General features: G+C 52.1%; 1 protein-coding gene across 7 annotated transcripts; it reads left to right on the top strand.

Moving 5' to 3' along the window:
* Nucleotides 1-214: 214 nt before the first annotated feature.
* VEGFA (vascular endothelial growth factor A) lies at nt 215-24,055 on the top strand. 7 transcript variants are annotated; one of them, XM_052805811.1, is made up of 9 exons: nt 216-1,297; nt 7,275-7,326; nt 12,513-12,709; nt 14,486-14,562; nt 14,977-15,009; nt 15,173-15,319; nt 17,754-17,825; nt 18,962-19,093; nt 21,446-24,055. In XM_052805811.1, the coding sequence occupies exons 1-9, from the start codon at nt 1,232-1,234 to the stop codon at nt 21,465-21,467; spliced, it is 798 nt and encodes a 265-aa protein (XP_052661771.1). In that variant the 5' UTR covers nt 216-1,231; the 3' UTR covers nt 21,468-24,055. The 7 variants fall into 7 exon arrangements, with proteins under 7 accessions (XP_052661773.1, XP_052661771.1, XP_052661772.1 ...); XM_052805813.1 differs by lacking the exon at nt 18,962-19,093 and having other exon boundaries at nt 215-1,297; XM_052805812.1 differs by lacking the exon at nt 17,754-17,825.
* Nucleotides 24,056-24,772: the final 717 nt, after the last annotated feature.

Raw genomic sequence — 24,772 nt, 5'->3', positions numbered from 1 at the left:
GGGGAAGTCAGGGCAGGGAGGCTGGGGGCGAAATGTGCGAGCCGCGGGGGGCTGCGGTCGCGAGTGGGGCGGGCGGGCGGCGGACGGGCGCGCACCCCTTACCTCCGTGGCCTTTTCGCCCAGCGCGGAAAGGGATGGGAGGGGAGGAGGGAGGGGAATCGCCGGGGAGGGTGGGACTTCGCCGGAGCGTCTCTCCCCGCGGCCGCGCCGAGCAGTTGCAGAGCGGCGGCGACCGGGCGGTGGGGCGGGCGCTGCGCGGGGAGCGGGCCCTGCGCGGAGCCGCCGCTGGAGTGCGCGGAGCGCGGCTGCCGCCGCGCCGGGGGCGAGGAGCGCACGCCGCGCCGGCGGGGGACAGCGCGCCGCGGGAGCAGCCCTCCCCGGGCACCGGGACCTGCTGTTGGCTTGCCGCCTTGCTTTATCCTCTCGTTTAATTTATTTTTTTCCCCACCTATACTTTGATCCACTGGGATTTTTTTTTTCCTCCCTTTCCTGCAGAGCCTCCCCCCGCCCCAGTTCCCTCTCTCTCTAGCCAGTTTGGATTTTTTCTTTTTTTTTTACATCACTGATTTTTTTTTTTTTTTTTAAAGCGGTGGACAGAGAAAGGGCGAGAGAGACAGAGAGGGCAGGCGGAAAGCGCTCTGTTCGTCCCCTCCGCCACCACCACCCCGACTTGCGGAGAGGGGTCGGGCCAAGCGGCGGCGGGATCAGCCCCTTCCCTCCGGTGAGGCGACCCCGGCTCGGGGAGTCGCCGGAGGCAGCCGCCGCGAAGAGGGGGCGCAGGAAAAGAGATGCATTGAAACTTTCCGCGCAAACTTTGGCGTGAGTGCGCGAAACCGAGCGAGCGCGGCGCGGGTGCCTGCCTGCCCCGGCGCGGGGAGAGCGGCCGCGGACGGGCGCCGCTGTGGAGCTCGGACTGCCCGGCGGCGGGGGCCGGGCAGCGGCGGGGCGGCCGCGGAGCGTGCGCTCGGCCCGGCGGAGCGCCCACCGAAAGCAGCAGCGGGGGCCGGCGGAGAGCCGGGCTTATGGAAGGGTGAAACCGGAGACCCTGAAGAGGAACCCCCCTTCCCCCGGAGCCCCTCGCAGCGCCCGGCCGGCGGCACCCCAGGAGGCGGCGGCGGCGGCGGCGGGCACGGAGGAGGCGCGGGCGAGACCGCGGCGGGGCGGCGGCGGCGGGGAGGCGGCGGCGAGGCGGAGCGCGGCGGGCCCCGCTCCGCGGCGTGCGCCGGCAACCATGAACTTTCTGCTGACTTGGATCCACTGGGGGCTGGCGGCGCTGCTCTATCTGCAGAGCGCGGAGGTAAGCGGCAGGGACGGCGGCCGGACTGGGGCTTTGTGCCTCGCGTACGGGGGGGGGGGGGCGGCGGAAAATACTTTTCCCGTTTTTTTTTTTCCCCTCGGCCCCCCCCCCCCCCCCCCCTTTGCTTCCCACCTGCTCGGTGCGGTGCCGCCGCGCTGCTGGCACTGGGTCCGGCTGGGTGCCTGCAGCGCACACACGTGTTCGTGCGTGCAATTGCTGTAGCGGGGGGGAAAGCGCTGCCCGGCGCTTCGCAGGCCCCCGGAGCAGCCGGCAGCGCCGTGCGGAGTGCCCGCGCACATGTGCGCGCATTGCACGTCCCCGGCGTGGGGCTCCCGGGGCGGCGGGGCCGCGGCCGGGCCCCGGGCGCTGCGGCCGGCCGGCGGGCGGCGCGGCGCGGCACGGGGCTGGGAGGCAGCGCGCTGGCTTCTTGCATCAGCCTCGCCTCCCATCCTCGGGTCTCCTGACATTGCAAAAGGGTGTTTCAGCGGTATTTGCCTTGGGTCCCAGCTCGGGTTCGTGCTGCCGAGTAGAGTTCAAAATACCTAGCTGGAAAAACAAATAGAGATCAAAGAGGACAAAATGGATCCTGAATTTCTTCCAGATTGAAAAAAAAAATCAAAATACATATCTACTGCACCGAGATTACACAACTGCGCATTTTTCTCTTTTCTTCCTCCTCAGTCACTTTTACTTTTGCCTCATTGTCATTCCTGAGGGATTAGAAATGAACTCTTCCTCCTTTTCTTTCTTTTTTTTTTTTTAAGAAAAAAGAAAGGCAGCTTTCTGTGCAAACCTGTCCTACAAATCTGTTTTCTAAAGAGCCGAGAGGGCTGTGTTGCCAAGAGATATTAAGGGGTTTAGACAGAGTGCCCACGTGAAAGTGGCTGTTCGCTACATGGGCATGGATTATGTTTTAAAGGCTATAACAGGTTAGTCCTTTCCTGCCATTTCTCCTCGGCACTCTGAGAGAACGTGGGCCACATAATCTCCCACAATCATGAAAATAAACGTCACTTGCAAACTAATCAGTTATTCACATTGTTCAGCACCAATGCTGGAAGGTAACTCCCCAGTTAGGAGCCATTTCAGCTGTAACTGAAGTCATGCAGGCACTGCACGCTTTGTTTCTAGCCTGTTATATCTCCACTTTCTCCAGTGACAGCCACACATTAGGCTGTGCTCGATGGGAAGCGAGGCGCAGCTCTCACTCGATTGTCGCGCAGAGCAGCTCTGTGCTGCCTGCCTGCCAGATTTGCCTTGTGGGACAATTCTTTCCACTCTCCCAAGAGTTTTTCCACCATCACCTAAAACGGGGGTTTCTTTGCCTCCCAGCTCTTCAGTAAACTTGTACAGTAGCATCTGTTCCCTGGCTATAGGCTAGACAATTCTGTATCGGTGTCTAGTGATAATACCCTTTAACCCTCCCCTTGCTCCTTCTCCCCTCCCCTTCCTCTTCCCCAGAGGAGGAAACGTCGGATCAGGTAGAGTCCAGGTCTTTCTGTCCTCAGGAGTCGCTTAAAAGCCTTGTGCTGTCTTTTTCTCCTAGACAGGATGATGGTGCCAGTGAGAAAAGAAAGAGGGTAACGGTGGGAAAAAAAGTAGGGGGGAATTATGGGGTGTCGGTGGGGTTGGGGAGAAATGTTGCGGGGGGTAGATACATGAGAGATGGTGAGAGGTTCAGATAGCTGGGTGATACGGGCCATATAAGTGCTCAGGCAGACCAGCGGTGAGGTCTGCCCTTTGGTTCTGTCCTTATTTGTCTGTTGATTGCCCAGGCACCACGGTGATGGGAACGTTAGAAATACCAGCAGATCTCACGTAGACAGCTTGATGATGACTCTGGGCACGGCAGAAGGCATGACTCTTCACGCCGGGACTAGGGTTTTGTGCTTTGATGATAATATTTATCTGTACTGTTAATCTGGCTGTTGTGCTGAATAAAACCTATCTAGCTAGCCAGGCGCGTTGGAGAGCATTAAATAAAAGCCCTGGCAGAGGCTGAGTTGGGAAAGTGGGGTCCAGCGTGTGTCAGGCAGCTTTCCTGAAGGTGAAGGAGGAGGGATGCAGGAATCATGGTGCTCGTCTGGTGAAGGTGGCAGGGGGATGACTCCTTACTGAGGGAGTTGTTACGGTCACTCCTGCAGCGAGGCTGGGATGGTGGGAAATCATGTCACGGTCAAGGCTGGGTGGCGCTGATGCCACAGGTGTCTGCCTCCACTGGTGGCGATAGCCTTTCCATGCAGGAGAGGGAGGAAAAGGTGGTTTTGTGGTGCCACCCTCCTAGCTGTTTGCCTGTGCTGAGTTGCGGTGCACAGTCCTCATGCCCCATGGGGTCAGAGAGGTTTGGTGGCGTCCCCTTCCAGTCCCTCCTTTTCCTAAAGAACAGGGGACGGTCAGTCGTTCCCTGTCTTCCTTTGTCTGCGGGTCCTGGTGGCAGCCTGGTGGCAGGTCAACCCTAATGATGGTCTGGGAACTCTTCCCTTCCTTCCCTGGACTGTGGAGGGACCTGGATACACCAGCTGTATTGCCATAGGGAACAGGCAGCGATCAGACATCGAGGGAGGGAGAGCGAGCCTGTGACTAGACTGCTAATGATCGCACACCCACCAGGCTCCCTGCCTTTGGTGTGCCTCTGCGCCAGGCCACGATGGGGAGCCACCAGAACCTGCTTCCCCAGCCCGTAGGCAGCTGGGATGCAGCGGGTCACCTTCCCCAGAGCTGCTCTGGGCCTGTGCTCTGAGGACAGGCTGGGAGGAGGAGCGCTTCTTTGGGAGCAGGGGAGAGGGAAGCCCATGCTGGCATCTCAGAGGGGCTCACTGATTTCCTGAGCAACCCCAAATCCACTCTCCTGACCATCCTGCTCCGTGTCAGGAAAGTGCCTCGGCTGTGCTGGCAGCTTCTGGGATTACTGACCTCTGTCTGCATGTACAATGGAGAAGGAGTGCAGTGAGTCCCGTCCCCCTGCCCCCCCTTAAGTAGAAACTGCCGAGAAAAATTTCTAGTGCCTAAGACGAAAAGTGTCTTAACTCCTGTCCCAGAGTCCCTCACAAAGTGGATGGATTGTTTGTTCCAGTCCTAAACAGTTACAAAGCTCTTTTAATGAGGCTGCACAGATTAGGGGGAGGGGAAGGGAGAGAAAGTGCTGGTGGTGGTGGTGAGGGGGGTGATGGTTAGAGGAGTGACTTGATTAACCTTTTCTCTCCCTTCAGCGAGTAACTTGCTTCGGGCAGGGACTGGGGGGAAGAGGGACAGGGAAGGTGCAGACACATGGATGGTGTGAAGTGGGTTTATTAGTTAGGGAGGGTTTTACTCCACTGCAGGACGTCCATTCGCTGTGACCTGCAAAGGGCACAGAAAGGAGCTTCCCCCTGGTCAGCCCCATTCCCAGGGTCATTTATCCCGCTCTCGAGTGCAGGGCTTGCTTCCACACCTCTGTGAAATGTTGAAAATCTTTTGGAAGGAAATTGTGTTACAGAGCTGTTGGGAAATGCCAAAAGCCAGCAGAGGAGAGCGTGACCTTCAGGCTCCCACTGAAGGGCATACTGGGCCTGCTTATCCCTTGGAACGCTTTTGGTTCCCCATTGCCCTGTCTGATATGTAGCAGACTGGTTTAAAGTGAGGCACAAGCCCCTGCTTCACCTGCTGTTCTAGTGGACGGGCCTTGAGGGCACTAGCCACAGGTGAAAGACACTGCTGAAAGGGCAGAAAAGTTTCTTGGTATAGTGAGCCGAGAGCATGTTACTGATAGTACTAGGAAACCTTTTGGCTTTTTGCTGAGAGCTCCCCTGGGTGTGCTCAGAAGCTCTCTGCAGACTTCGTACTGATCTCATTTCCCGTCCTTGGGGTGGGATCGCAACCCAGGTCTAGGTGAGCGCTGGGAGAGTGTTCTGGCTCTTGCTCTGGTACATCAGGGGCAGAGCAAGGTGCTAGCCAGGCGCAGGTGAGCAGTGAAAGTGTGTGGCTTGCTTCTGCTTCCCATCACCTCTGCACCATGTGTGCTTGCATGTGAGGATGCGGTGGGCTTGGCAGCCAGCTGGTCAGCCTCGCATAGAGAATGGATAGAATGACCCTCAGGGTGTCTCTGAGCTAATTTTGCTCAGTCCATCATGGTCATTTGGTGTGTGAACCAAAAATCCCTCTGCGAAAGGTCTTGGGGGCGTTGTGACTTGGATAAACTAACTTAGCTCGTGATCCTCTTCCTGTGCTACAACACAGATTGAGGCTTTTCTGCCCTTGATGCGGTTTTCTTTTGACCCATAGATTGTCAGGCGCTGAGTGGCTTTGGAAGGCTGTTGCAACCTCCGCTGCCTCCATTTTGTTTGTGCTGTTGCAGTGACCTTCACACTTCAGGAATGAAACTGTTTCTAGGAACCTGCTTTTTAAACTGTTGTCAAAGCGCTGAGGTTGGGCACACAGCCCTCCCCAGAGAAGAAAAAGGTCCACACATGGGGTGGCTCAGGTCTGGGCTGGTGAGTTATGCCTAGGTACAGAAAGACTTTGGTTGAAATGAGAAGCGAGGAGTTTGGTTGGGGGACCTTAGACAAAGGGAACTGTGAACAGACACAAAGGAATGGCTGGAAGAGGGGCTTCTAGGGCTTTGCAGGCTCTCTTGCCCCCTCCTTTTAAAAGGTGACACATTGGGCTGCTTGGATGGTGGTGCACAGGGCTGCCTAGAAGACCATAGGTGGCAGATTCCCATTGCAAGCTTGGGGTGGACTTTGCCTGCTCAGTTCAGTTCTGTCTCTGGCTACAAGATCAGAGAGTCTTTTTCTGAGCCTAAATGCAGCATATCACTGATGAAGCAGTATTTTGTACGTATTGCCATGCTCTTTTTGGGCCGCTGCTGAAAGGCAGCAGGTTCTGGGGCGAATGGCGTCACACAGGTGGCAACATACCTCGGAGAAGTGAAGCAAGCCAGGCATTTTTCTGTTTTGGTTCAGAACAGAACAGCAGGGGGAAACCTGACTTGGCTGGAAAGTTACATCAGAGCTAAAACCCTCACGCAGAGCAGGAAGAGTGGAGTTTTTGTTTCACCTGGAATTAAAAAGACTTACTTAGTAAAGCAGTGTAACGCTTCTCCATCCTGGTCTGGGGGTGGGTTACCTGTCACCACTCCTGCCTGCGTCAGGGGTTTGGGAATGCCCCTTGACCCAAAAGGCAGCAGGAGCGAATACAGAGCTTGGGGCCTTTTTGGTGTTTGTCCAGGGGAAGCCGCATGGAGCGCAGGGACGGGAGCCACGCTGCTGCTGGGCTGTGCAGGGGCTGGGGACCGGGACCGTTAGGTGACGGCACGCTCCTCTCCAGAGGAGAGGAGGGAAACCCGGGCGGTTTGGCGGCATTTGTCGGCAAAGCTGTGCTGTCACAGTTAATTGCCCTGATGCCCGGCCAGCTACCAACACCTTGGTGGGCACCACTGCTCGGCGACAGACATCTGTCACGTTGAGAGGGGAACGATGCCCTTTCGCGCCTGGCTGCCCTTCTCCCCCTTCTGCCATCCCGGGCTGGATTCACCTTTGCGGGGGTAAATGGAGGCCTGGGGGAGAAGAGCGGTGCTCAGGCCCACCGGTTGTGTCAGCGGTAGAACGTCACCCCTGTTATTTTTCTCTCCCCGGGCCCGGATTTGCTCTCTCGTTTTTGACCGTAATCACTGAAAGCTCCTCCCGAGGGACGCGTTTCTCCCTTTGGGGCCTCTCTCGGCCCGCCGCGCAGGAGGCCCGGCCGCCTCCCTCCCGCCTGCCCCTTCCCTCAGCCCACCCGCGCCTCCCGTGTCCCTCTCGGCTCCCCGCGGGACGGGGGGAACAAAAGGTCCCTCTGTGCCCTCTGGGGCGGCTGGAGGGGCACGGCTCCACCTCGAGGGGCGCCCCCTCCCTCCGGGGCCTCCCTCCGCCTCCTGCCCGGTGGGCCGCCGGCGGCGGGCCCGGGAGCCCTCCCGCGCCCCGGAGTCCGTGTTGTGACTGATTTTCTGTTATCTTTGCAGTTGTCGAAGGCTGCTCCTGCCCTGGGGGATGGGGAGCGGAAACCCAATGAAGGTAAGCGCTGGGCGGCTTCCCGGCGGGCGGGGGCGGCCGGGGGCTCGGGGGAAGGAGGCCCGAGCCCCGGGAACCGCCGGCGGCCAACACCGCCACCTCCCGGGGAGCGGCGGCGGCGGGAGCGGGGGGGCTGTCGGCGGGAGGAGGCCTCGCCGCCATTAACCCCTTCGCGGCGGCTGCGCCGCCCCCCGCGCCCCCCCTGCGGGCCCGGGGCGGCCGTGGGGCCGGGGTGGCCGTGGGGCTGGGGTGGCCGTGGGGCTGGGCCCCGGGGCGGCCGCGGGGCCGCAGCGTGCAGCAGGGCCGGCCCGGCCCGCTGCTGGCTTCCCACAACTCTGAGGAAAACTGCGTGCGTGCGCTTGTCCACATACACATGCTCATTTATATATATATATATATATATATAAAAAAAATATATACATACACATGCGCGCGCTCGCACACAAAGAGCTGAGTAGCAGCGAACAGTTTGCTAGGGATTCGCCACAGTGCCGTAGGAAGGGATTTGTCATCTTCGCTGCCCGCCTCTTCCCCGGCAGCGCTGGTGGTGCCCAGCTGGGTGGCCAGGGCTGATCCCCAAACAAAGGCCAAAGCAGCGCCCCGACCCTCCCCAGACAGCCAGGCGGCAGGTCTCCGGGGGGAGAGGAAGAGAAAAGGACAGCCCAGGATGATTTTCCGGAGTTTTGCCTCCTGACAGTCCCAGGTACCTCCCCCAGTCAGGGTATTGCTAAGCACTGTACAGAGCCAGGCTCGAAAAATACACCCTTTTACTCCAGTTTCAGCTAGCAGGCTTAGCAGATTCAGGGGACAGCAGTCTGATCCGATAGGTTCTACTTAATGTGTTGCTGGTGGTCCAGTATGAATGGGACCATTGCCTGGTGAGGAAATGAGGTGGTGCCTCTGCAGCCATTGTGATTTTGTGTCTCTCCAGCTGCCTAAAGGCCAGGCTGTGGCAGTGTCCTCTGCCTCGTTGGTTTGTGTGAGTAAATGTAGACCAGAAGAGCAGCCAGCCCCCAGGTTAGTCAGAGATGCCTCCTGCAAGTGCCCTGTCTAGTGGAGCCCTGTGCGTTGCAGGAGGTTGGCTTTCTGTCCACAGTCCTCAGTTCAGAAGTGAGGTAAAAGGGCTGTGGACTTTGGAGCCTTCAGACTGAGGTGATCATCAGCTGCTTTAAGACCATCATGACCGTGTTTTCCCCATACCTTCATAGCAGAGCAGACCACTTGCTGCATGGCAGGGTTTGGTGAAGATCTTGCAGGGTCCCCACGGGTTGTGACCTCCAGCGTTATTCCAGCTGGAGGTCAGCAGAGGGCTCTAGCAGTGTGGGCCCAGATCGGCTTTTTTTTTTTTTGTCGCACTTGATTTCAATTTCTGTAACTTTATTGGTGCGACAGACTGCATGTGCATTGCCAGAGGTTTGTGGCAGGCTGTGTTTGGGATAGGTGTCCATTCTGCATGGGCAAAATTTCTGATTTGCTGGTGGGCTGCTGCCTGTTGCGCTTGACCCTTGCTCCTGCTGAAGTCAACAGAAGAAGGTTCAGTGACTCCAGAGAGATCAAGATGGAGCCTGCTGTGAGGCTTATTTTGGTAGCCAGTCCTCTGCTGTTGGTGGAAAAGAGCTACTGTCCTCATTTGTGCCATTTGTTGTGTCCAACTACCTTCCTGGGGAGGGGAAGTATCAAACAGAATTTAATTCCCTGTCACAAGAAAGCTGATGGGATTGTGGGAGAAGTTGGTCTGGCAGTGTGATCAGTGAGACTTCGGTGCTATTGCCTCGGTGCTATTTCTGGTTCTGCGATGCAGATATATCTGTGAGCTAGAAATCGGGACTCTTGGCATTACCTTCCTGGCTCTACTTCTGTCCTCCTGTATGACCTTGGAGGTCCTCTCTCTGTAGTTCTGTTTCTCCTCTGTGAAGAGGAGACAATGATGTGCCTCTGTTCCACAAGGACAGTCCTGTAGTTTCTTCCACTGAAGCTCTTGGGGGCTTTGGGGTTGGGGTGAAAGGTGATTTTGTGTCTTTGGCCATTTTGTGCTTGCTCTGAGATGTCGAGCTGTGACAGGTTTTTATTTGGGATGGACTTACTCTGGTTGGAGGCTGTAATTTTTAGCTTCAGCCCCTACCCTTTTGTGCTCAAGAGAGCCTTCCATGTGTTTTGTGGCACGGGAAGTTGTAGAGGAGTCAGACAAACACTCTTTGTTTGTTCCACGAGAAAAGATTTTCTGGTATAAATAAAGGAAACCACCAGCACTTGTGGCTGCACTTTTATTTTTAAAAGAACAGTGTGTCTGTATTGCTGCTAAGCCATTGACAGGGAGGGAGGCAAAATGATCATAGACTTGCTCCTTTTCTAGTCTAGCATGTTCCCACTCGACTGCTCCAAATTTGGACTTAATCCTGCCTGCTGTGGCTATGTCTGCCCTGAAGAGTTAATGTGGGCCCTGACTGGGTTTTAACCTTACTTCCCGCTCCATTCACAAAGAAGAACCTCTGACTCAAATCTGGAGGTGTTTTGCATGGTAGTGGTGTGGGTTAAATGTGGGATTAACTTTTAATGTGGGCTGAAGCCCAAATTGCAGGAAGGGAGCAGGCCAAGTGGTGTTAGTCCTTCAGTGACCTTCCTGTATTTCCCCATGAAAGACAGACCTTCTTCCGTCCCTGACACAACCAATGGGAAGGAAGCACAGGCTGAATCAGTGTGGCAAAGTGTGGAATATGACTCCCAGTACATAGGAGTAAGTGTAGGTATGGTAGCAGGGGGAGGGCTTTGCTGTGAGGATGACTGTACCTCAGTCATGTGCTCCGGTTTGGGTGCTAACTGTGCAAATGCATTATCGAGTGTTGCACAGTCTTCGTGTGAATGCTCTGTGTCCAGCAAAATCAAGGCAATGCGCCTTTCATGGCAGGATCTTCAGACTGGCAGCTGGAGAAAGATTCCCCGTTTCCTTTTCAGAGGCTGATTCAGACTTTGGAAAATCATCATATGTTAAAGTAAAGGCAAAAACTCCCAGATTCTTTATGGGAAGGATTTGGTCCTGTCAAATCTCCCAGATCTCAAATGTAATCATCAGGGTGCAGCTGTGAAAGTAAAGGCTCTGCAAAAGAAGTTGAATGTGCTGTTCTGTGGCCAATCTGTAGTCCACATTCTCTGGTGTAATCCAGCTGCTTGCGCAGTGCAAACATTTAAAAAGCGTGGCAGACATGAATCAGTTTCACTTCAGTTTTCTACTCTGTTTTGGTTTCTGCCTCCTTTATGCCCCAGACTACTGCGGTGAGCAGTATTTGATCTGCACAGGTAACAGCGGCTTTCCCTCCCTCTTTTCTTCCCTCCCTCCCATCAACATAGGTCTGTAAGCATTTTTATCCAGAACTGTGCCTTTACTGCCAGAGTTCCCAGATCCTTTCTGCTGGCACAGCATGAATAATCAACAGTGCAGTTCAGCGACTGTCATTGTGCCTGCAGAATTTCGCACATATTAAATTGTTCAACTTGTTCAACATAGGCGGTGACTAAGGTCACTCCGAAGGGGAATGGGAAGAAGGAGGTAGCCATAGACAAGATAGGAGAACAGACAGGAGGCATACTGCCATTAGGGGAGGAGGAAAGAGGAAGGGAAGGGACAAGGAACAGAAACATGCTGTCTCCTAGACAAGGAATACCAACAAGCAGTCCATGCCTGCCAGGCTACATTTCCCTTTCACAAGCCACTTTCTTTTTTAATAGCTGCTCACACTCTCTGACTCTTCGAACTCCCTGGATGGAAGCTCCTCCCCTCTTGTACCCACTCTCAGCACTGTGGCGCTGTCAGCTCTGCATGACCTAGAATTAACTTTCAACAATTAACTGCGGGCTGTGAGCTCCAAGCCCTGCAGCTTTTGCATTTTTGTGGCAAAGTAACCTTTATGCCAGTTTGTCACAAGTTCAGAAACGCTTACTGGAGACCATTTTTTTCCATGATGCAAGCAGTTTGCTCTTATCACTCAGAGTTATCAACCTTGGTGCTGTAGGACTGCATACTGTACAGGTGGATCATTATAGTGCTTAACAGCATAGGGCAGGCACTATCTCTTTGTGTGTATTCTTATCCTCTGCTCCATTTGAGACATCTTTCTTTGCCTGCATGCTGGTAGAGCTAGGAGGCCTGGAGGGCTCCAGGTACTCACTGTTTGCAGAACTACTAGCAGCTGGGTTTTGTGCATGTGTACTTATCTATCCTATCTCTCATCTCTTTAAATCTCTCCAACCCTTGACCAAGCAGCAAAATGAAGCTTTGGCAAGAGACTGGGAAACATTGAAAAACGCTTATGAAATCAGTGCAGATCGCAAGCAGGTAGTGTTTGCTCCATTTGTAGTGAAGGCAGGGGATAATGGCAGATCCGCCCTGTTCCCCCACACTGCTTCATTGTGGTTCGGTAACCAAGTACATGGTCTAGTTAATCCTGGGGGTGCCATAGGCTTGCTTTGAATCTTTCAGCGGGTGGCTTGATTCCTTGGTCTGGGAAAGTGGTCAATGTGGAGACACAGAGGCTGTGACTTGTAGCAGGTGCTGTCATGGTTCTGAGGTAGCCTGTTGAGGTGGATGTTCTGCAAGGGTGAAAGAGGTTGCTGACAGGAAGAGAGCAGATACATGGATGCATGGTTCAGAACCCTCTGCTTCTCAGAAGTGTCTGTGCGCTGAGGTCTGTAGAAAGGATGCTTCTGGCTTTTCCCCTTGCCTTCTAAAACCCACTGGGGCATCCACTGGCTATTTTGAAAGGGTGTAAAAGGCAAACCCATGAAGGGCCTTAATCCAGAGTGCAGATCATCTGCAAAACCACAGGTGCTTTTTAGCTGAGCTAATATGCTTAGTGGCAGCATATCCGAGAGTATGGGGGATAGCAGGGAAGGGGTTTGGGGAGGAGGCACCTGTGGGACACATCGTGGTGCCAGGCAGGCAAATAGTGAGGCTCTGTTGTCTATCTTGCCTCTGCCCTGAAGGAGCGCTAGGAAGAGATTGTCTCTTTCTCTCCCCCACTTGATTTGTGTGTGTGTGTGTGTAGGGCAGATACAAAGGACTTAGGCCTGCGAGACTGTTAGTGAAGAGCATAGGGTAGATGTGTTGCAACTGTCTGGCTCGTTTTAAGGGGTGAAGCACTAGACGTTCTTGAGCTAAGTTTGCATTAACTTATTTCCTCCATTCCTCCTTTTAGTTATCAAATTCCTGGAAGTCTATGAGCGCAGCTTCTGCAGGACAATTGAGACCCTGGTGGACATTTTCCAGGAGTACCCTGATGAGGTGGAGTACATATTCAAGCCATCCTGTGTGCCTCTGATGAGATGTGCGGGTTGCTGCGGCGATGAGGGCCTAGAATGTGTCCCTGTGGATGTGTACAACGTCACGATGGAGGTGAGGGCCCATCTTGCAAGCTGGCATGCTTGGGTGGAAGGAAGCAAGTCAGCCATCACAGCCACCCCAAGTCCCAGGTCCCAGCTAATTCAGAGGGAGGGCAGCCTACCTGAGGGAACTGGAGATTGTCGGATCAGGGGGCTTGCCTCTCTCCTGACCCTTGTGCCCAGCATTACACCGTGCAGCGTTAAAAGATGAGTTGTCCGTGTCTATTCAAGGCTAAGATGAGAATCTGTTTTTTCGCTCTGACCTCGCTAGTGCCCAAATACAGTAGCTAGGGGCATGCAAAGGAGCATTTCTGCAAAGCAGAGGGTGCAAAAGACATTTCTGGTGCTATTATCTCTGAGGTTCCAAAGAAGATACTCCTTGGGCCCTTGCTCGACCTTAACTCTGCGTTTGGTCCAGACAGCTGTTGCTCTGAAGGCAGCTGAGTAGTGCCAAAGGGGAAAGCCTGTCAGTACTCTCTCCTGGAGGGCGTGTGAGGTCAGCCTTTACCAACAGAGCAGGGGGATTTGGGTCATTAGCTACATTGGCACAGCAGGGGTGGAAGGGGGCTCTAAGAAACACACTGCTTCAGTGTCAAGTGGAAAAGCCTCTCTGCCTCTGGGCGTCCTCCTCCTTTGTTTGGAGGCTGCTGAATTCACTCCTTGGAAGAGACAGAGATGGCCCCGATAGCAAAGGCTGGGCACATGGGGAAGATGCAGACTTGCTTTAGAGAGTTTTGTCACTGCCCTTGTCTGCCAGCCTGGATGCCAGCTTGTGTCCACAAAGGCACCCACTACCTTTAACCCATAGCTGCCTCACCTACTTGTCCCTCAGCCTCTTGAATGGCCACTGTAAATATTGCCATCACTTTTTGATATGGATGAGAGACATGCAGTACTAAGTGATTAACCAGCAAGCTCTTTTTACTTGTCATTTGAGCTGTGTTTGAACAGCGGTGGAGAACCTGTCTGTGCCCTTCCATGATTCCCCATACTGCTTTTCCACTTGCAGGCTCCAGCCTGGGCTAGAGCATACTAGCATGCTGTAGCTAGGGATGGGTTTCTTACTACCATTCCTTGCTGAATTACAGTTTTTGGCTGGTATGCCTGCATGCCTGTAAAGGATCAGAGGCACTTGAGCAGATCTCTGGTGCAAGGGCTAGAGCTAGTGGTCCAGCCGGGTTCTGGGTTGAGAGACTGTGACAATACATGCATCGCTTCTCATATAGCTTCCTTGGAGGCACCTGGGGATGGGGGATGGGCAATGTCTGGCTCTGCGGGGCTGTTTTAAGCACAGATCACCAAATCTACGTTGTGTGTCAAGTCACTGAGAACGTGAGATGTCAGCTGGGAAGGAATGGTGGCTTAGGGAAAAGGAGTCGGATATGGTATTTTTGCTTTGGGCCTTTGCGTTAGACTGAAGCATGCTTCTACGTGAGAGCAGGCTGGATGCTCTGTTACTGTCTCTCTAGGATCGACCAGGGACGGCTCAGTGAGAACCTTGTTATGGTGTTATGCCCTCTCTCATGCCTGTCTCCAAGGCAGTCCACCAGTGCTGGCACATTGCATGCATGAGCAAACAGAGCTTTGGCACAAGTCTGGTGTTGCCACTTGCTTGTGATCAAAGGCCTTCCCTGACTGGGAGAATGGGGCCTCAAAGCCAGCTCAAACTCTGCCATGCTCTTCCCAGGAGCACCTGGGGTGCAAATGCTTTGCTGCGCAGCAGGCTTATTTGGAGCTGTGAATATAAATAGTGAATGGGCAGTGACCCTCTCTGTTTCTTTCATTCCAGATCATGAGAATTAAACCCCATCAGAGTCAGCACATAGCGCACATGAGCTTCTTACAGCACAGTAAATGTGACTGCAGGTGAGAATGGAGCAGCACTGGTTCCTCTTGCAATAAACTTACTCTGAGCCTTTCCTTTTTTTTGCCATTGGGTTGGGACTGTTGTGCAGAGGCTTCTGCAGTCTCCTCAATTGGTTTGCAGTGGGATGGCTGAGCCTGGGAAAAGAAGTCCTTTGCTGGTGAGGCTCCTCCATCTCTAGTTATCACAGGTGGACAATGCTAGCCCGAAACCTGGGTTTTTTTGGCACTGGCTGCCAGCGAGGTGCAACAGGAGAGCAAACACTTTGAGAAGGACCACTGTACCTGTGCCATGGGCATCCTGCAATGCCAGCTGTACATGTCCTTCCCTGGACTTGGTGGGAACTGGGGATAATATTGGAAGCATATATAGTAAGCTCCCTTCTAATGAGGCCTTTGTTCTCTCTTCCCCCACAGACCAAAGAAAGATGTCAAAAACAAACAAGAAAAGTAAGTGACAAGCCTTTCCTCCTTTCTCTTTTGGTGGTTGGTTGGCATTTCCTCTCCCCACTGCCCCTTGCCCTTTTCTTTGGTTGGAGGTACTTACTCTGAGAAGGTGTTTTTGGAAATGGCATATGATAGTGCATGGGGCGACACTCTGAATCCGTTCCAGGTGGGCACAGAAACCCAGATCTGACGGTCCTTCCTTCATACCCCAGACCTGGAGCTTGCATGATGCACAACCATGGCAGTCATTCCTAATGCTTTATCCTGAGTCAGGGAAGTCCCGTCGTGTGTGTCCTACCAGAATGGATTCAAGGTGCAGCCCCTATTCTCCCTTCCCTCTTCCTGGGGTGTTTCTGGTTACTGCAAATTGCTGCCTTTCTTTATTATTAATTTTTTTTTCTTGCTGCTTGAGTGAGTACTTGCTGGCTTCTTTCACAGCAGCTTGGGTAGGAACTCTGCTGGCTACAGGGAGAGGTGGCAATAGAGGCCTGGTGGAGGCAGGACTGATGCCATGCAGGATGTGATGCTGGTTTTGGTTGGGTGGGGGCCCAGGAGGGTGTAAAGGGAGGTGGATGTCCTGTCTGGGTCTTGGTGGAGGCTTTCATGAGAGTTTTTTTCAATCTGATGGATTTGCTGGTGACCTGAAGGAGGTTAAGGCACAACCTTCCCTTTCCTTCCTCCCCAAAGTAAAAAGGTTGTGGAAAGTAGAGAAATAAGCTCTTGTCCTGCAGTAGTTGCAGGGGCGATCACAAAATGTGGAACAACATCGAAAAGAGAGAGTGACATCTCTGAGCGAGAGGGTCAGCTGGACTGCGCATGGCTGGGATAGCGAGTCTGCCATTTAGAGGTGCGAAGTTGGAGAGGAAGGGGGTGAATATTGGGAGATGAGGCTGAAACAGACAGAGAGAGCAAGCGGGAGAGTGAGAGAACTTCTTTCACCCCTCTCCTGGTGACTGTATATTTCTAGCTGCCTTCCAGCCTCTCCTCCTCCCCCTGGAAATCTGCTCTTGGCTGCATCGGGCTGTGTGCAGCCAACACTCCTCTCTGTGCAGGGCCGTGTCGGGGACGGTCGGTCTGCGTGGCTCTGTGGTTTGAAGGTGTGTGAGAGTTGGGTCTGTGTGAACTCTGGTGAGGATGGGGTGTGGGTGAAGCAGCCAGCCCAGACTGTGTTGCATTCCCTTTCCTCTTCTAACAGCACCTTGCCTGCTTTTTGCTGGTTCTGCACTCCCCGGGGAAGAAAGGGAAGGGATGGGAGAGGTTGGTGTGCTTTGATTTGTGCTGGATTGAAAGTCCTGTTATATTGGTGCCCCTGTCCTCCCTTCAGGTCGATTTTCCTCCCCTCACTGCCTCCCTGTGACTCCTGACATATAGGGCAGAGACTGGGAGCGAGCTGATGCTCTGACACTTGTTCCAGTGAGACGACTTGAACAGGGCCTAAGAAACACCTATGGTGCTTTCCCTTCTGTCCCCCCGTGTCCCCTCAACAGCTCCCTCCCAAGGTGGGCTGCACCAGGGAACAAGAGAGCCTTTGCTGAACTGCCACAGTGCTGGGGCTCACTTGTCTGGCAAGCCCTGGTGCTTTGCCTAGGGCCTTTTCCTTGCATGTCTCTCCCTTGGTCCTGTGTTAATGTGGCTCAATGAGCAGCGCAGGCTCCAGCCTCCCTCCCTCCCTGTGCTCTCACTGGCCTGTAGGGATCCATGGTTAGTGTCCAGGCCTGCACATCCTAGCCCTTGCCTGTCCCAGCTCCTGCCCAAGAGTGAGGAGCAACTAGTGAATTTTTCAGAATGGAGTCAGTGCCTTGGCTCCATCTGCTTGTCTGTCTGGCAGATTCATGTGGAAGGCAAGGGGAGGGAGGGAAAGGAGGAAAGATCTGAAAGCTGCTTCTTGGTTATCTCCTGGGTGTCATAACTAGGTCAGGCCTCCCTCTTTCCCCTTTGGTACTCAGGATGGAGGCTGCCAGAGGGGATGTTAGCAGACATCCAGTGAGGTATTCTGGAGTCTTCCGAACTACAGGCAGGAGGTGGGGCAGGTGAGCAGAGCTTTCGGGCTAGATAGCCCTCTCCCACACAGCACTGGTGTGTAGACCAGGTCTCTCCCCTTGTCTGCGGGGTGCTGAGGCCAGGCCCTTTGCTCCCATCCCAAGGCAGGATTACCACTGGCCTTGTTGGAGCTCAGCTGCCCCCTCCGAGGCTCGGTGCTGGGCAGTGTGTCAGGTCAGAGTGGTTTCCTTTTCCCTGGGGAGAGCCCCTCCACTCAGATTGCCTCTTGTCAGTCAGTGTGTGCCCATGCTTGTTGCCTGGAAAAGTTGTCTGCACTCGCTGCGGTTGCGTGATGCTTTCACAAAGCTTTCTGTTCCTTCCCCCTCATCCCCTGTCCCTTTCCCACTGGCCCTCTCTGGAGGGGGCAGGTGCCCCTCTGAGGCTCCAGCAGAACCACCTCTACTGGCAGCAGCCCTGCTGGAGGTGGTCTCTGCTGAGTCCCCTGGCGTTGGCTTGGCTGTGGGCAGGCTGGTTGCAGTGCTGGCAGGAGTGCAGGAGGGCCAGTGAATGTGTGCGTGAGGTGGAGATTTGTGCTTTGGCCCCGGGACTTGCCCTCCAGTCCTGCCTCATGTGCTTCCCCCCTCCCAGCAAGGCACATGGCTGGTTTTTTTTCCTCTTCTTCCTTGCGTTTTCTTCCATTTTCTCTCTCTCTCTCCCTTTCTTTCCTTCTCTCTCTCTCTTTCTCTGTTTTTTTTTTTTTCTTCCAGAAAATCAAAGCGAGGAAAGGGGAAGGGTCAAAAGAGAAAGCGCAAGAAAGGCCGGTACAAACCACCCAGCTTGTACGTTTGTGTCCTCTGCTTGTAGACTGTCTTCCCTCCCTCTCCCCAAATCAATCCGCCTGCTTGCTGCTCACTCAAATCTCACCCTCCCCTCCCAGTCACTGGTGGGCTGCAGATCTTGCAGGGGCAGCACTGGTGGTGGCACCGCTCTGGCACTAAGGGTATCTCAGGGAAGGTGGCTTTAGCTTGCTTGGCTCTCTAATCATCAGTGGTGACCGTTTTCCCAAGGCACAAGAGCGTGGGTGGGTGGGCAAGCGCCCTGCACCTCTTTTCCATGCCTTGTGGTTGCAGCTCTGTCATCTGCTTTCCCCCACTGGTCTTGTGCCCTCACTGCTATGATGACAGGCGACAGGCAGGCTGGCATCTGCCGTGCATGTGTGTGCGTGCGTGCGCGCATGTGTGTGCGTGTGGTGGAGTCACAGGTGGAGAGGAGAGGTGGGATGGTGGGAAGCAGGAGACGGGGTGCTGGGGAACTGGGGGGGCTCTTTCTCATTTTTGTCTCTCTTTCTGCTGGATTTGGTAGCTTCTCTCTCCCTGTGTCTCTCTCTGTCTCTTTCACTCTGCCTCTCTCATGGTGGTTCACAGAATTCTGCATTGTAAATTCATGGCCCCCCTGTAGGAGACTCCTAGGTGGCAAGGTTGGGATGGGGCTTACAGAAAGGAGGGCAGTGCAGGCTGCAGGGGTAAGCATGTGATGCTGGAGCCCAGCTGCTTTCCAGGGGAGGAGAGACCCTGTGTATTTAACTCGTTTAGCCACTGGTCTCTTTCTACTCAAATAGCCCACTTCAGAGAACTCCTTTCATTGATACGTCAGTAGCTGGTTGGGACCTCTCACCTTCCCATCCTTGCTTTCCTCTTCTTCCTCCCTCTGGCCTGTGCCGATGGATCCAATGCAGCATTTGTGAATACTGTGCAGAGAGCCTGTTTTCTTTCTCTTTACGCTAATGCAAGGGGGTGCTGTCCTGGGACTGCCGGGGTGCTGCTGGAAAATCCATCAGCCCACGATGCTCCAGTGGGCAGCATGGGGGCTGTGGGAGGGGGCAAGGGGATTGCTTTGATGTTTAGGGTGTTGCATGTGTATTTTCTTTCTGCTGAAGCGCTGTAGCTTAGACATCTTTCCTTTTGCCTTTTTGCAGTCACTGTGAGCCTTGCTCAGAGAGGAGAAAGCACTTGTTTGTACAAGATCCCCAGACCTGTAAATGTTCCTGCAAATTCACAGACTCACGTTGCAAGTCGAGGCAGCTTGAGTTAAACGAGCGCACTTGCAGGTTTGTGTCCTGAAGGATGAAAGAGAAACACACAAAGAGAAAGAGAGAGAAAGAGAAAGAGGGGCGAGCTTGCTTCCTGCTGACTTCTGGCACCAGTGCTATATGATTACTTCTTTTCTCTGTCCTACGTGGGCCAGAGGGCAGAGGGGCTAACTGAGATGAGGACAGAGGTTCCCTGTGTCAAAGGGCAGCTGTGCGTTTCAGATGTGCTGTCAGGCCTTGGATGGGGATGGCTCCCAGAGCCAGGGCATTTGTATCTAAGGTATCCTTTCCCATAGAACAAGATAACGGAGTTCATGTTGCTGAGGTAGCCAGGGGGAGAGTCTGTAGCCCTCCGTACATTATCTGTATGCAACTCTGAGCATACTGACAAAGACAAATCCTTAGCTGACTAGGATTTGACCACCCCTGTCTTCCAAGCCCTTTTTATGCGGCTTGTGGACACTCTGCTGTGTGCAGAGTGAGGAGAGCCAGGCCAGGAGCCTCCCCACATTCTCCTTTGCCTCTTTGTTCTTCTAAAAGCCAGGGAGAGCACTCTGTCCTCTTGCACTGTGCTCACAGTTCCTTGTCCATGTCTTGGCCAGAGTTGTGGTTTGAGGGGCTGCACTCAGGGCTGTGACTGGGATACAGCAGGATTCAGTTTGTCTCTGGGTGAAGACAGGCAGAGGTCTGTATTTCAGGTGTGAGGTGGGAGACGAAAAGACACTGTGTGGTTAGTGTTTGTTCAGAGATCCATGCTGTGCATGTGTCATTTGAGTGCTACCTGTCATGCACCATCTGTGGCATACACATGCAGAAACTGATTCCTGGTTCTCACCTGAGCGCTTTGTTGAACTGAGTGCTACCTGTCATGCACCGTCTGTGGCATAGATGTGCAGAAACTGATTCCTGGTTCTCACCTGAGCGCTTTGGTGAACTCAGTGGGGTCTCTTGACTCGCACCACCTGCGTGTACATCTCTGGTGTGGGATCATCCTACCTATCCAGAGAGAGACATAGAAATGGGGTTGTATTGGGCCCTTGGCTGTGACTCTGAACTCGGGCCCCTTTCACAGAGATACAGGTGATTCCTCCTGTCAACAGAGTATTGCAGTGGCTGGATGGGAGAGAGTAAGGGAGAGAGATCCAGGGTCCTCTGTGGCTACACCCTGAAAGAGACTTCCATTTGCCTCCATTTGCCTGCCTGGAACTGGCTAGGTGACTAAGGCTGCTACAAGTAGCAAGTGCTTCCTTTAGGTGTGAAAAGGCTTTGTGCCCAAACCAGAGAGGTGTTTGCACTGCCAGTGTGGTGGAAACTGCTCTGTATACAGAGGATTTTTCTGGGGTGCTGTAATTTCAGTGGGAAAGTGATTGATGGAGGGCCAGAATAGAGCAGCTTCTGGAGTTAAACTTCTCCCAGTGAGCATAACCTCTGAAGCGTGAGACCAGACCTAACTTTTCGCTCTGCCTCTGTTCCCAAACTCCAGAATAACTGGAGATTACCCTACAGAGTTTGAAGGGTGAGAAATAGTAACAAATACAAAGAAAAAACAAAGAGTACCCCAAAGAAGTCATGATGTCAGAAGGGGTTTCCTAGTTTCTCTTACTAGTCCCTCTCTGTGGTGGGATTAATTGGCACTAAGGAAGGTTTCCACAGCTGGTGTGTTTGCGAGAAAGATGGGAAGGAGTCATAGGAGTGGTAGCTTACCTGTTTCCAGAGAAAAAGCTGGGTAAGCTGAAGTTCCTCATGCTCTTTCTTGTAGAATTAGAATTGGGCCCTGCTGGGGAGGGTAAATTCTCATTTCTCCTGCTGCTTCTTCAGGCTGCTGCTGCTGTTCCCTGGTGCTAACCCCTGCTTGTGGCAGCTAGTGGAATGAGAGGCACTTTCTTTTCACCTTCTTGCCTGCATGAGGCCATGTTGTCTGCACTGCTTCCAACCCAAACAACAGGATAGGTGGAGAGCTGAGGGAGTGTGTCATTCTGCATGCATTGCTTAGCGTTGTTTTTCTGTGTGTTTGTGTGTATCTATGTGTGCATGATGTGAGAGAGTGCAAACAAGACACTCAGCTCATCTGTGAGGAAACCTCTGATTCTGCTCCTAAATTTACCCCTGTACCAGTATCACCCCCACCCCATGTAAGTGAGCCTGGGGGAATAGAATTTATCGACCCATTCATGGGTGGAGATTCTCAGCTGTTTTGCCCCACCTGCACAGCACTTCACCCCACCAGTGACGACATGCCATGTCTTAACACCGTGTGCTCTTAAACACATCAGCCACCTCCCTTCCTTCCCTTCCCTGTCCTACTTGCACCCCCATCACAAACATTAACCCCTTTTCTCTTTTTTTTTCCTTCCCTCTCCACTCTGACAGATGTGAAAAACCGAGACGATGAGCAGCGGATAAGAAGGGGGAACAGCCCTATTTCTGGAGCCTGATTTCTCGCCTGGACAGAAAAAACGAAACAAAACACTAATCCAAATGAACCCTAAAAATGAAGGATCGGTAGAGCACAGCACTTTCAGTACGGACGATGGACTCCGGAAGGAACATTCCCCAAGGCACCCGCCGCACAGAATTCACCTTTGGGTTTTGAACTGTTTTATTTTATTTTTCTTTTCATGCTGCTAAATAACAGAGCCAGGAAGACTATAGGGGTGTATTTGATGGGTTTTCCCATGCATACATATATATGTGTGTATACATGCATATACATATATATATATGTATATATATTTTAACCACATCTATATATACATATATGTATATTTTAACCACACACACACACATATATATAATATATATATATATACTGATTATTTTTTTTAACATTGCTAATGTTATTGGTGTCTTCACTGGATAATACTCGACTGCTGTGGACACAAGCGGGCTACTTGGGGTATATGAAACAAGCTAAGACTGGACTTGAGTAGAAGCGCTGGGTGTAAACTTCTTAACTCTTAACTGACTCGTGCGGCCTCCGCTGTTTCTCTGTAGAGTGTGCTGTACCACAAACCACCTTCTCCTTGCCTGGGACAGGGAGGAGAAGTGATGGAGAGGATGGGCAGGGAGTTCCAAAGAGCGGCATCCTAGGGTGCGATGGGTCAAAGGCCAAGGAAATGGCCATCTCCGTGATCAAGGATTCCTCTTCCCCTCTCTTCCCCCAACCTTCACCCTTACTCGTCTCATAACCTGCCTGCCTTGCTGGGACACGGGATGTCAGTGTACATTTTGCGTTGACTTTATTCGCTATAGAAACTTTGCCAGAGAGACATGCTGGCTTCTCTTAAGGATGGTGGGCAGCTGATGCGCACTAACTTTCCATTCAAGGAAGTATCACAGGAGTCTAGATTTCCTGCCCTTGGTGGCTGCAAAAGGACACAAGGCCTACAGTGTGCTGAAGCAAGAATGGGGACCGGTGCATAGCCACACAGTTGTTCAGCACTGTCTGCTTTCTTCATGCACAGAGCTGCCACTCAAGAGCATCCAAGATGCTTATGGAACATTTCTGGAAAGGGATATTAATCAAAAGTATATACACAGGAGGGGGGTGTGTGTGTATGTGAATGTGTGCATTTGTGTCTGTGTGTATGTATGTTTGTGTTTTTCTCTCTTTTTTATATATATATATTTATTTTTATACATATATATATATAAAAAAATAATATATATGTATGCCAAGATTGAAGGGGGGGTGGGGGGGGAGGAAAGTGACTTCTGCTGCCTTCAGTTTGCGTGCCCAGTGTGAATGACCCTTAAGAACATTTTTATGATGAACTGTAAATATCAGGCCCCTTTTCCACGTTGGGCTGGGGAATCAAATGTGAAGGCAGCTGAAATCCCTAAGCAGTGTCTGAGAATCTTGGCTATGTGTGTATCTGCAATATACACTGTGGTGTATGTGAAACCCACCTTACACATGCGCGCACACACACACACCCCTGAAAGCGTGTTTGTACATCTATGTGGATATATATAATCTAGTTCTGTGATTAAAATTATTAATAATAATCATAATAATCAAAAAGGTACTCAGTCTGTGTCAGAATGCTGCCAAACATCATCTGCAATTGAATTTTCAACGCCTGATAATGTACAACATGGAAAGCTTCCAAAAAGACAAGACAGTCTAAAAACAGATTCACAACAAGCGACTACTAACCACTAGGAACTCCCCATCCGACTGATGGCTTTCAGAAGGAGAAAAAACATGCGGGTGGGTGCTTGCATCTGCAATGTATAATACTCATGCTGCATCGTGCGCAAGACAGAGGCTTCTGTTGGGGGGGGAGGGAAGAGAAAGTGTTTTATATACTTATTTAATATCCCTTTTAAAATTAGAAATTAAACAGATAATTTAATTAAAGAGTAGGGATTTTTCAGTATTCTTTGTTAATATTTAATTTCAACTATTTATAAGCCGTACCTCCTTTTTTTTTTTTTTATTTGTACTGGTTGTGTATAAATTTAACCTTCCTGTTGTCCTGTCCCATCTCTCCCCAATTGTTGGCAGAGTCAGTAGCATGTTATGGGCAGTTATTTAATTAATTTCTCTAACACCTACCCCTACACATTCCTATTGAGACAAGGGTTAGATATACATCTACATACTATATATATATTTGGCTATGTGTTTGTATATATATATATATGTTTATGTATATGTGTGATTCGGATTAAATAGACGCTACGATTTTTTTATATATGTAAAAAAAAGAAACAGGAAAAATAGAAAATTCTACATCTTGAATCTCCTTTTTAATATTTGTTATCATTTTATTTATTGGTGCTACTGTTTATCTGTAATAATTGCGGGGAAAAAAGATATTAACACTACATATTGTGTCTAGTGAATTTTTTCAAGATATTCCTTAGTACATATTTATTTTTAAACAAAGAAATTACAGATATATCTTAAAAAAACAACAACAACGACGACAAACAAACATTTTTTTGTATTAAAGAATTTAATTCTGACCTTGATTTCCTTTGCCTTCTCCTTCTGCCTTGCATCCTGGTTTTCTTCCATTGTGTAACAGACCCTCCAGCATTGCCTCTGGAGGCTACAGGGCACCAGCAACCTGCCAGTTGGACTCTTGGATTTGGGCCCAGGGCCTCCAAAAGCATCTAGGTACCTAAAGTCCATTGAAATGCATGGGAGGTAGGCAGGCACCAAAATACTTGTGTGGAGCTCAGCCTGAGTTCCCTGCTCAGTGAGAAGAGGGTGGTCTGATGGGCAGGAACGAGGGGGCAGGACTCCTGGGTTCCTTTCCAGCCTCTGATGCCAAGGAGCGTGGTGATGGTCCCAACCCTGCCTCTGCCTTGTCAGGAGCCAAGCCCTGTGTGCTGGGTGCTGTACAGGCACCAGTAGACGCAATCCTGGTGGAGTTTACAATCCAAGGTGAAAGTAATGCTCTGAGCCTGCTCTTCACTGATAATGGACTTGGTGTTTGCAGCTGAAGCAGCATGTATGGAACCCACTGCCAGTGATGGCTCAGCAAGACCTCACCATCCTGGACAATGTTGAACTAAGAACTGTTCAGCTCTGACCGTGCTCATCACTTCGTGAGAGATCTTGATACCATTGCATCTTTTGTGCTGTGCTTTGGGGTCTTTGGGAGGAAAAGCTCTTTGGAAGTGGTGTCATTTCCTCATCAGCCATGAAGGCGAGTGTATTGTGTGTCAGTTGCGTGGCCACAC

Source organism: Harpia harpyja, chromosome 13, assembly GCF_026419915.1.
Source record: "Harpia harpyja isolate bHarHar1 chromosome 13, bHarHar1 primary haplotype, whole genome shotgun sequence".
NCBI lineage: Eukaryota > Metazoa > Chordata > Aves > Accipitriformes > Accipitridae > Harpia > Harpia harpyja.
Note: the sequence above shows the minus strand (reverse complement) of the source record. Positions and strands in the feature narration are given on the sequence as shown.